Here is a 12,235-nt window from a genome sequence, read left to right on the forward strand (position 1 = left end):
CCCACCTGGATCTGATCCTAACATGAGACCCAGGTAGAATCCATCTGTCATCATCCAGTGCTGTTTAGTACTCAGCTGCACTTTTACAGAAATATTAGTTTATTTACTCTCTAAAGATGCACAATCAATAAATGTCCCTCAAGTAAACATCCCCCTCTCTGGAAATGAGTAACAACATTACAATATCACTCACAAGGACATTTTAAAGGTGAAAGTACACTCCTCAAAGGGTCAGTAAGGTCAGAGTTCAAATCCTCCCACAGAAAACCTGTATGGACAGAAAGACTGAACACAAGTGAACAAACATCTGAACAACATTTGTATGAACTCTGTTCTCAGAGAGGAACATGCACATTCCTCTCTGCACACACATCAACATACAGTCAAGTAAATTATATATTTAGAATGGAGGAAGTCGACTCATGACAAGAAACTGCTGTATATTACTGGACAGAAACTCTGAATGAATGCTGCTGTCGCTGCATAACTGATGGATGTGTAAATATGTCACTGTTTGCTAACTCGATTTTCTTCAAAAGGTGATTAAATATCAAAGTCTAGTTTGCAGCCCCAAGTGGCCAAAATACCAATCAATGCCGGTTTTAATGACCAAGTCTTGAACTCATTAACATACCACAGCGTCTGCAGCCCGGTGAGTCAACGGAAGTGCTTCAAAACCCATTTTGGTTCTGACTGTAAACCGCTGTGACTCACTTCTGGACACTGAAGGAATGCATGACTGAAACATGACAATAACACATGGAATGTGTAAACATTCACAACCTCTGTTTTTTTTCCAGGCATATGGCCACACACTCTCCACAGAAGACCCATCAGTGCTCGTTCTGTGAGAAAATGTTCCACCGCAAAGACCACCTGAAGAACCACCTGCAGACCCATGACCCCAACAAGGAGGCCTTCAAGTGTGAGGAGTGTGGGAAGCACTACAACACCAAGCTGGGATACAAGCGCCATGTGGCCATGCACTCCGCCACCGCAGGGGATCTCACCTGCAAGGTGTGCATGCAGAGCTACGAGAGCACACCCGTTCTCCTGGAGCACCTCAAGAGCCACTCGGGGAAGTCTTCGGGCGGCGCCAAGGAGAAGAAACACCCCTGCGACCACTGTGACCGCCGTTTCTACACGCGGAAGGATGTGCGACGGCACATGGTGGTCCACACGGGCCGAAAGGACTTCCTGTGCCAGTACTGTGCCCAGCGCTTCGGCAGGAAAGACCACCTGACGCGCCACGTGAAGAAGAGCCACTCGCAGGAGCTGCTGAAGATCAAGACCGAGCCCCCGGATATGTTGGGTCTTTTAGCCACGGGGTCTCCACCGTGCTCTGTGAAGGAGGAGCTCAGCCCCATGATGTGCGGCATGGGGCCGAACAAAGACCCCATGATGGGCAAACCGTTCCCCAGTGGGGCTCCTTTTCCGATGGGCATGTACAACCCCCACCATCTCCAGACCATGTCTAATTCTGGGGTGGGTCACCCGCACCCGTCCCTGATGCCTGGTTCCTTGTCTGCAGCTATGGGCATGGGTTGTCACATGGAGTCCCCTCCAGCTCTTCACCCACACTCCCATCACCACCACCATCATCACCACCATCACCATCACCACCATTCCCCTCCACTGCCCCCCCACCACCAGCCTCCGGCTCCCCAGCAGCAGCACCAGCCCCAGCAAGCCCCCAAATACCAGCTGGGATCTACCTCATACCTGCTGGACAAGCCCTTGAAAGTGGAGATGGAAAGCTTCCTCATGGATCTGCAGAGCGGCTTGCCAGGCCCGCTTCCCTCTGCAGAGTCGCACGCTGCTGCCTCGCCCCCCAAGGACGGCCTGGAGCCCACCTCGGGCCTGGCGGATGAGCTTTGCGGAGATCCCCTCCTGTCCAAGAGCCCTGCGGTGATCGCTGAGTCTCTGTGTGCTGCTAACATGGACTTCTCCCACTTGCTTGGGTTCCTGCCCCTCAATCTGCCTCCCTACAGCGCCCCCATGAGCACGGGAGGGCTGGTCATGGGCTACACCTCATCTGCGACCCCCTCCTCCTCCGCCTCCTCCTCTTCCTCATCTCTGCACGCTGCTGAGCCCCACGCCGCAGCAGTCGCCGCCGCCGTCGCCACGGCACCTCTTACCTCTTTGCAACCGCAACCTCAGGAGCAGCAGAGCTCCAGCGGGGGTCTGGGCCTCGGACCCCTGCACCCCCTCCCACCAGTGTTCAGCTCCAGCCTTAGTACCACCACACTGCCTCGCTTCCACCAGGCTTTCCAGTGAGAGAGCAAGCCCTTGCCCGGCCAAGACGGCCTCCACAGCAGCCCCAGCTCAGCTCGGATGTTTGGGGCTGTGGCTCCAGACTGTGGAGAATTTGATTAAAAAAATACATAAATGAACACTTAGAAGCCTTAAATGAAAGTGGGCACAAAAGCTTTTGATTGAGCCTTTAAAGGAAGTTAAACCCCTTTGAGCAAAAAGGAAAAGGTGAGAAAAGGAGTTGAAGCAGCTTTTATTTGGGCTTTTTTTTCCCCCTTATCCTGTAGTTATAACGATGTATTAACCCATGTTTTTTTTTTTTTTTTTCAATTTCCATTTATTTCCCCATTTCTCCCCTTTCCATCCCTTATTTAGTAGTATAGAGGGCAGGATCAGTAGGCCAAAAGGCGCGGTACTGCATACTTTCTAAAGTAATAATATAAAACAAAACAAAAAAAAAAAGATAATTTTTAGTTAAGATTATCTGTCTTGTTGTGACCCAGAAAAAAAAATATAGTTTGAAGTGGATATTTTGTTTTACTTTATTTTTCTTTTCCAAATGTAAGAAGATGGTAGAATGTGTCTCATCTTGAGTTTTGAACCACCCGCGCTAATAACCTCATGATTAACATGGAGAGCAGAGAGATCAGTGAAGGACCGACGAGATACAGATGAACCCGATATTCTCCTCTCGATGGCTCAGCTGAAGCCACAAAAATGACCCCAGCCTCGAAAAAAAAAGTGCTCTTCAAACTAGAAAAAAAATAAAATAAAATGAACTGTAACTGACTCCTAGAGTCAAGTCAGTTTGATTGAAAATAGCTGAATAAATAAAAGCAGACTCTTATCATGGGATTGATGAGAGACCTGCTTGCTGCCAAACACACAAACATTTTTAAACGGAAAAAAAAGATAAAGAAATGTGAAAGTGTGTGCTTCACGCTGGCTTTTTTTTTTTTTTCCTCACTGTTCCTCAAAAGAAGCACTTTTTTTTTTTTTTTAGCAGAAGGCACTTCACCTTTTGTCTCCTCCTTCCTCGTGACTTCTAGAAGTTTTCACGACCTGGAGACTTTCCTCACTAGACTCCAGAACGAGGACTCTCCTTCCTTCACCTGTCTTCCTTCTAACAGTTACCTTCAAAAGTTCCCGTGATCACGATAACTGCAGCTGTTTATAACAGCTGCCCGACATATCTATGAAAAATATCTATATTTTTTGAGATGATAATACAAACACATCTTTGGGCGGTCTTTTAAAAAGATGCATCATCATGGTAAGGATGAACCCTGACATATGTGAATGGCAAAAAAAAGAACAAAAGAATTACAGTGACAGATGAGGAAAATTATGTTAAAGAATGTTATTGCAGTGTACGAAATATCTCAAAAATGAATATTATAATTGCTTTTATCTCAGCAAGGTGTACTTTAGGTAGACGTATTAAAACTAAGTGATGATGTTTTTTGATGTCTGGCAGGTTTACATTTGTGTGTATCTTGCATTTTTGATCAAACAAATGGATGAAGTATTAGCTTTTCCCTTAAGCTTTCTCTGTCATATCCAATCTTTACCTTTACATGTACTTGAGTTCGTAGTGGAATCAGAACTGTGGATGGGAAATATTTTTAGAGGGCTGTTCGTGGCTCAGTAATCAACTAGGATTTGAACTTGGTAGATTGTGTCATCGGGATGCCGACGTGAAATCCCATGAATTTCCTACTGAGCTCGGCGGTTTTGGACGCCTTGGAGATCTAACCCTTCATCACCAGCCTATAAAAATCTGAGCCCAAAGTTAACCTAAGCCTCAAAGTCAACAAGGTCCTCCTAATCTTAAAAGGCTACTTCCGCTAATTTAGACCAGGTGCATTTCCCAATCATGTGTCCTGTTGTGGCTCTCGGGGTCATGCTAACTTTGCTCTCTCAACCTGTGTTGTAGAAATTTGGGGAAACGAGGTCGTGATAAAAAAAACAAACAACTAATGTTTGGTTGAAAAGAACGAGCTTTTCTGCAGCTTTCCAAAAAAACCTGTATTTTTGTCATTTTAGACGTCTGTTTTCACTGAGAGTTTACTGAGAGTAAACACAAATTTGACTGATAGAAAAGTAATTTTGCTGACTGAATCAGGGATCTTCACTTTGCATAGCGCACGTTAGTGCGGGAAAGGACGTGGAAAACAAAATATCCAGCACACAAAAGGACTTTTGACTTGTTGTAACAGCTTTTACTTAATATATGGAGATCCGAGTGTTCAGTCAGGTCATTCGTGGTGTTTTCTTCCAGTTGAATTTGGGGAGGTGGAACACCAGCCTGGTATTGCAACCCAGTATCACGGCAAAGCGTGAAATAGTTACGCTGGTCCACTACAGCAAAATGTGAACTAGCCACGCTTTGCGCTGTCTAGGCAGGAAAGTTACACATTTTCCTGTAGTTGATGAAAATGAGCCACGTGATTTACAAGAAAATAAAACTTTGAGCAAAAACACGTGGTTGGGGTTACGAAAGAAATACGACTGGGGTCAGGAATAAATAAAAACATGGTTGGGGTCAGGAATAAATAAAAACATGGGTGGGGTTAGGAATAAATAAAAACATGGTTGGGGTCAGGAATAAATAAAAACATGGGTGGGGTTAGGAATAAATAAAAACATGGTTGGGGTCAGGAATAAATAAAAACATGGGTGGGGTTAGGAATAAATAAAAACATGGTTGGGGTCAGGAATAAATAAAAACATGGTTGGGGTCAGGAATAACGAAAAACATGGTTGGGGTCAGGAATAAATAAAAACATGGTTGGGGTCAGGAATAAATAAAAACGTGGTTGGGGTCAGGAATAAATAAAAACATGGTTGGGGTCAGGAATAAATAAAAACATGGGTGGGGTCAGGAATAAATAAAAACATGGTTGGGGTCAGGAATAAATAAAAACATGGGTGGGGTTAGGAATAAATAAAAACATGGGTGGGGTTAGGAATAAATAAAAACATGGGTGGGGTTAGGAATAAATAAAAACATGGTTGGGGTCAGGAATAAATAAAAACATGGTTGGGGTCAGGAATAAATAAAAACGTGGTTGGGGTCAGGAATAAATAAAAACATGGTTGGGGTCAGGAATAAATAAAAACATGGGTGGGGTTAGGAATAAATAAAAACATGGTTGGGGTTAGGAATAAATAAAAACATGGTTGGGGTCAGGAATAAATAAAAACATGGGTGGGGTTAGGAATAAATAAAAACATGGGTGGGGTTAGGAATAAATAAAAACATGGTTGGGGTTAGGAATAAATAAAAACATGGTTGGGGTCAGGAATAAATAAAAACATGGGTGGGGTCAGGAATAAATAAAAACATGGTTGGGATAAAGAAACACTTGGTGTACTTTGTGCCATGATCCCATGTCACATGGCATTTATGTTTGTCTAACTTTCACGCTTTCAAAACATTCAACTTTTACGCCTAGATAGCGTAAAATGTGGCTATCTCACGTTTTGCTGTAGTGGACCAGCGTGTCTATTTTACGCTCTGCTGTGATACTGGGTTGGGTATTACCATATATATATACATATTGGAGATTGTTTCAGTCGTTGTATCCTCATGGGCTTTGACATCATAATAATTTGGAATTTATTGGAGCACTGTTTTACTGTCTCATCTTTCATTTAATTGAGCTCCTGGTCTTTTCCACGAACACCTGCCGTTGCATATGTCGAGTTTCCAGAAAGTCAGTGTGATTAAATCAGTAAAAGCATGTTGGCCCTGATAGAGATCCCTGATGCAGTCATCAAAGTGACGGTGAGGCAGCTAGTTTCTGTTTTAACTTTGAGTCAGACTTCAGTCAGACTTTGGGGAAGTTGCAGGGAGCTCATGCTATTCGAATCTCTCCAACAGTTCAAAGTTAGCCTGACCCAAAGAGGCGGTCGCCAAATCAATGGGAAATATACGACGATGGAATAAACCGGAATCATCCTCTGGCGTTTTGTCTGTGGAATGACCAACACTGACAAATCTGCATGTTCATCACATACATTTTGCTCGTTCATTTTGTGCGCAAACCTGGTTGTGGTCATACAAGTCGTGCTCAGTTTGTTTTTAGCGGTCGCTGTGCCACAGGCGAGCCCAACCCCACCGTAACGTAAGAAGAAAGAAAGAAAGAAAGAAAGACAAAAACACAGGAAAAGCATAGCACGTACAAATGAAAAGTAAAACACATATTGCTGCTTTTAGCTATGGTTGCTGATGGACGACAACTGTAGACCACTAGAACATTTCACATTTTTATTTGTTATTTTTTTTTTTTTTTGCAACATGGACAACGAGCTGAAAACATGCACAAATCGAACCGACAAAGTGTTCCTCGGCCCCGGCCCCGCCCCCTCTATACTCCTCCTCCTCCTCCTCTTTTCAGCTGCTTCGTAGAGTCAAAAGGAAAGGGTCTGAAAACACGGCGATATCCAGACAAACGCAGTCACCACAATCTCTGGGCTTTGACATTCAAAGCCACGGGGCGGACACATGACTGGCTACACGACTCGGGGTATCGCTTATAGTCATGTTTGTTTTGTTTGTTGTCATATGATATATTATTTTCTGTTTGTATAAAACAGGACCTCGAAAAAACAACACAACACATCACCTCATTTGTATTTGTTTTTAATTTTTCTTACCAAAACCTCGGGAGAAGAAACTACATTTTTGCACAATTGCTTGTTACAAAATGCTGCGAGTGTTATGCGATTCTTATTATACTGTAGGATATGAAACCCTGACGATGAGCAGCTGATGGCCCCTGTGTGTAAGACAGGCGAAACCCCCCCACCCCCCCTTTCCTCCACAAGCTTCTCCACAGTCTGACTGTTGAATTTTATCACAAAGAATCAAAATTGTATAATCCAAGTTTAATCATTTGAAGCTTATTTTACACTTATTAGTCCCCCCCCCTGAAAAGTCATCATTTTGATGATAAAATGATCAATTGATTGATCCTAAATAAATTAGCTGTTGGCACCTTTTCTGAGAATTTACTATGTTAAAGAAGATTCAAATTTGATCTTTATTATGGGTTTAAAAAAGGTATCTTTTAAGAAAAACCCTCCTGGCTTAAGCCAAATTTGTAGCAATCAAGTTGAGCATTTTTTTTTTTTTTTTTTAACAAATGTCCATTTAGTCCTATAAAAAAAAAAAAAAAAAATAGTAAAAGCTTTTGGCATGCATTAAGTTTGTCCTCCCTGGGTTTCTGTGAGCTAATCTGAATTCTAGCACTTTCAACCTTTAAAAAAAAAAAAAAGAGTATTTTTTTCTTTTAAAATTTCAGCTTATATGTTCATGTTTTTAATTTTGTATTGATCCTGTATGTGCCATTAGTTTGATGTGTAGACTTTATCAACCTTTGTGTATTTCTCTTCTCCAAAAGAATAACAGTATTTTTGATATACTTTTCACTAATATCCTTCTACATACGAACCCCCTGCCCCTTCTCCTTTCAAAGTTTTTTTTGTTTTTGTTTTTGGGTAACCAGCTTTGCCTTCTCTCTCATAAATTTATCTCATCAAACTTTATAGCCAAGTGCTTGAAGAGAACCGCTACAACATACCTGTTTAACAGAGGCGGTGACAAACAGAGCCGTTGTCAGCCGAGCGTCAAACAGAGCTGTCTGAAGGCCGCCTGCAACTGAACAAAAATGAAGTCCGGGGTGACCCTAACATAAAGCACTTAAAGATTACAGATATGGTCACAGAACTGGAACATCTTTTCACTGATAATGAGTCATATGTACAAATAGTGTTGCAAATCAGGCAATTGGCTATATCCAAAGAATTTAAATTGAAGTTACTAAAAAAATATGAAGTCGCTGCAAAAGAGCACGTGGAATCAGGCCGTACTTGAAGCTGTGAAACTTTGACAACAACAGATCTCATGCCTGTTGAGCCACCTGATACGAATGGAAGCCCATTCATGCTAATAACAAAAAAAGAAAGTTAAGCAAGACAAAAATAACTTCTCATTAAAAATATTTTCAATTATGAGATATTTCAAGTCAAAAATATTAGTAAAGCTTATTCACACGGGATTAACATTACAGAGGGATCAAATATTCCCTGTGTTTCCTGGAAGTTTAATGTAATTCAAAACAGGATTTTAAAGGAGACCTATTACGATCATTCTGTGTTTTTTTGTTGTTGATTTTGTTTTTTTGAAAATGTTCTGGGACTCTACTAAAGTAGCTTTCCGTGATTATGATTTTAAAAAATCCTTAGTAATCTTGTACTGGCTTTCCACACTGAAACAAGCCATTTTAGCGCTCGTCTCTTTAAGACACCCCTCCCTTCAAGTCCTCTTTCTTCTGACGGACCAGTTCCCACGAAGCACCCAGTGCTTGTGGCCCCGTCTCCTCTCTACATCCATGAGTGTATTTCAAACAGCACCTGAAAATAGCCAATTTGGCTACTTAATTCAAATCAACAAATATCCCCCGGATACATAAATCTGTCCAAATGGGGCACTTCAAGATGCTATAAGCTAGTATGTGGCTCACTATGTAACAAGTCTGACTTGCCAGGTCGAAATGTTGACTTAAAAATTGTATTTAGTCTTATTAAATACAATTTAATTTAAAACAAGCTAAAATGGCTTGTTTCAGTATGGAAAGCCAGTAATGCTGCGTTACAAATGTAACATTTGTATGCAGCATTACCTTCAAAAAGGAAAAAAAAGTTGCACAATTATGATATAACATAACGTGTCCTGATCTAGTTATGATGTCCTGATCTTTATTAGAAGAAAAGGTTTAACGGTGCTGCTTGATTTAATGTGATCAATATCTTTGTGTTTCTTTTTACAGAAAATTCTTTTGGAAAATGTCACATTCAAATTCCTCTTTGTTATGTACCGTTGGATGTACTGACAACATTTACAGAGATATTTAGGCACGGAAAAAAACTTAAAAATGTGTTTGTACTTATAGAATAAGTACTCCAACCCCCACCCCTTTAATCTATTGTGTATAATCTCGGAATTATTTCTGAGTTTCATCGTCTCCAATCTTTTCTGAATGCTATATGCTTCTGTACTTAAAAATATTTTGACTTACTTATAATTCTATCTTCATAAATGTAAATCTTGTCTCAGTAAGTGAAGTCATTTTCAAGTCAGTTCTGACTCAGTATGTCGCCAAAATTTATTTTAAAAAGTGAAAATTTGTATTCACAATCATTGTTCACTAGGAAAACGATGATATTTTTGGCTTACTAAAGTGTCCTATAATTTCAATTTACTGTGAATCGTTTCACGTTTTCATCGGTTTTTCTGTTTTGGCAGAAATGGGCTTCCGTAGTTTGAGCTAAAACAAAACAAAGCTGACACCAAATCAGCGGCGCTCTGAAACGCCGACCTCGGCAGCGGTGTTGTTCTCGTTCCTCGCCTTGGCTGTAGCTCCATTACCTCGACCTGCACCTACTAGGGATGCACTTATCCTCACATTTTCCTCTTTACTAGTAGGTGCAGCACACACACATTGTTTAAGGGAATTTGTTCATCAGTTTAAAGCTGAGAAAAGCTGATTTGATTTTAATAATGCTATCTCTTTCTCGCCCTTTCTTTTGTTTCGCTTTTAGTAAGAAAACTGGGTGCTGTCTGGTGCAGGCAACATCCACATGTAGTTTTATATATTTCTAGCTTAATGTAAGTCTTGCATTCCAACCTCTTTGTGTATCTTGTTTAGTGACATAGCCCATTTTATTTTTATCACTATCGCTATTACAGCCACCTCTGGAATAAACAAGGTGAAAAAAAGGTGAACGAAAATAGACTATTTGCATTCACTTACACTATTTTATATAGCATGGAGTTTATCAACTACAGGGAGAGTTCTATAAATGATGTGCTTCGGAGAAAGAAAGACGACGAGAAGTCTTGCTTTTTTTTGTCACATATCTCACATGCAATCAGTTGCTGCAATGTTAAAGTGACAGATTTGTATATTGGTTGATCCAAAGAGATGAACACAACAACAGAACTATTGACTTATTGTACAGTACAGTGTATCTTTGAGTTGTCATGTGTTATGTTGAAATGATTAAAAGACAAACCAGCGGTTTCATACCCTCTTTGCATTCTTTAACTTTTTATCTTGACGCGAAATGTGAAAATCCACAAAAAATGTATCATCAAATAATTGTAGTTGCTACATGGCCGAAGACTTTCTACCGCCAGGGAGAGCGATGGTCAGTCGTCTGTACTTAAGAAATAATTCACGAAGGTTACGGGCCGCATCACCGTCGTGCCAATAATCACGCATCAAATTATTATTTTAGTAAAAAAGTATTTTTTTTTTTGTCTTTAGTTTGATTTTGTCTTTGAATTTCATCTTAATTTGAACAAAAATAGCTCAGAATCTAATTAGGATTCCTGTTATTGTGTTCTTTTATTACATACGGCATTTCAATCCCGACGTGGATTTATGTATAATAGAGCTTTTAATGAGACTAATCCTCATTATCACTGGAAAGAAATTCTTTGTATGCGGCATACAGATCCCCGGTGCACTAAGTGGAACATTAACAGTCTACATCATGATCATATGACACAAAATAGCCTGAAAAAGTAACTTTTTTCCAATGATATTGTCTATGAAACCATTCAAGAATAGAACTACACAACTGCACAATGTGTTTTGGGAATAAATTCAAGGAGTGACGGCGAGCAACTCAGTAAAAAAGTAACAAAGGGAAATAAAAGAAGACAGAAAACCAAACGTACAAGGAAAACTTCACTATTTATTTATTTACTATAAAGATAACTTCCATCCATTAGAGGCTCTGAGAAAACAAAAAGACCAATCGAACACAACAAAAAGGACAACTGATCAACTCTACCTCTAACCAAACTGAACCTGGACATAATAAAGACTACTCTTTGTACTACGGTGACTCCGCTCCACAATTACCGTCTCAGTGAGTCTAACATGTCACGTGTCAGACGACCAACTGGGAACCACTGCAGGCTTTTATACTCTGCTCCTGACGAGCAATCACGGTAACGGTAAGTAGTTGAACAGCTCCATTCGAGTCAAACAGTTGACCAAAAAGTATGATATCATTTTTGAACCATCCATCCATCCATTTTCCTCCACTTATCCAAGATGGCGGTGGCAGCAGGCCAAGCAAGTTGGCCCAGACTTCCATCTCCCCAGCAACATCTTCCAGCTCATCCTGGGGGATCCCGAGGTGTTCTCAGGCCAGCTGGGATATATAATCCCTCCAGCGTGTCCCGGGTCTTCCCCCGGGTCTCCTGCCAGTTGGGCGTGCCTAGAAAACCTCCAGTTCGAGGCACCCAGCAGGTTCCTGATCAGATGCTGAACCTCCTCAGCTGACTCTTTTCAAGACGAAGGAGTAGTACCTGATCTCTAAGGCTGAGCCCGGCCACCCTACGGAGGAAACTCATTTCAGCCGCTTGTAGCCGCGACCTCGTTCTTTCGGTCACGACCCCCAGAGCTCGTGACCACCCCCCCGGCTGCGCCCAGATATCCTGTCCGTGAAGGTCACGAACAGGATCGGTGACAAAGGACAGCCCTGGCGGAGGCCACGCCCACCAGAGGCCACGCCCACCGGAGACATGTCTGACTTATTGCCGAGAATACAAACACAGCTCCTACAGAGACCGGATGGCCCGTTGCAACGGCTCCGGCACCCCGAACTCCTGCAGCCCTCCCACAAAAAGCCTTCTCCAAGTCCACAAAGCAAATGTAGACTGGATGGTTAAACTCCCAGGACCCTCCAGTAGTCTTGTGAGGGTAAAGATCTGGTCCACTGTTCCACGGAGAGGACGAGATCTGCACTGCTCCTCTTGAATCTGAGGTTCGACAATCGGTCTGCCAGTCCATGGGTCCTGTTCCCGACCCCCATGCTACATTGAAGAGGCGTGTCAACCAAGACAGCTCAGCAATGTCCAGAACCTTCAGCATTTTAGGACGGATCTCATCCGCCTTGC

At 41.9% G+C, this 12,235-nt stretch overlaps 1 protein-coding gene across 4 annotated transcripts in view; it reads left to right on the forward strand.

Annotated features, from left to right (window-relative positions):
* plagl2 (pleiomorphic adenoma gene-like 2) overlaps window positions 1-10,342 on the forward strand; it is a 52,198-nt gene extending 41,856 nt beyond the window's left edge. For 3 of the 4 annotated variants that reach the window (XM_069169165.1, XM_069169167.1, XM_069169166.1), the window contains exon 4: window positions 801-10,342. In XM_069169165.1, the coding sequence (XP_069025266.1) occupies window positions 801-2,277 (1,477 nt within the window). In that variant the 3' untranslated portion in view covers window positions 2,278-10,342. The remainder of the gene's footprint in view (window positions 1-800) is intronic. The other variant, XR_011179230.1, reaches the window with a different exon arrangement.
* Window positions 10,343-12,235: the final 1,893 nt, after the last annotated feature.

This window comes from Embiotoca jacksoni, unplaced genomic scaffold (genome assembly GCF_022577435.1).
Source record: "Embiotoca jacksoni isolate LCO1_2020_lvr unplaced genomic scaffold, fEmbJac1.0.p SCAF_43, whole genome shotgun sequence".
NCBI lineage: Eukaryota > Metazoa > Chordata > Actinopteri > Embiotocidae > Embiotoca > Embiotoca jacksoni.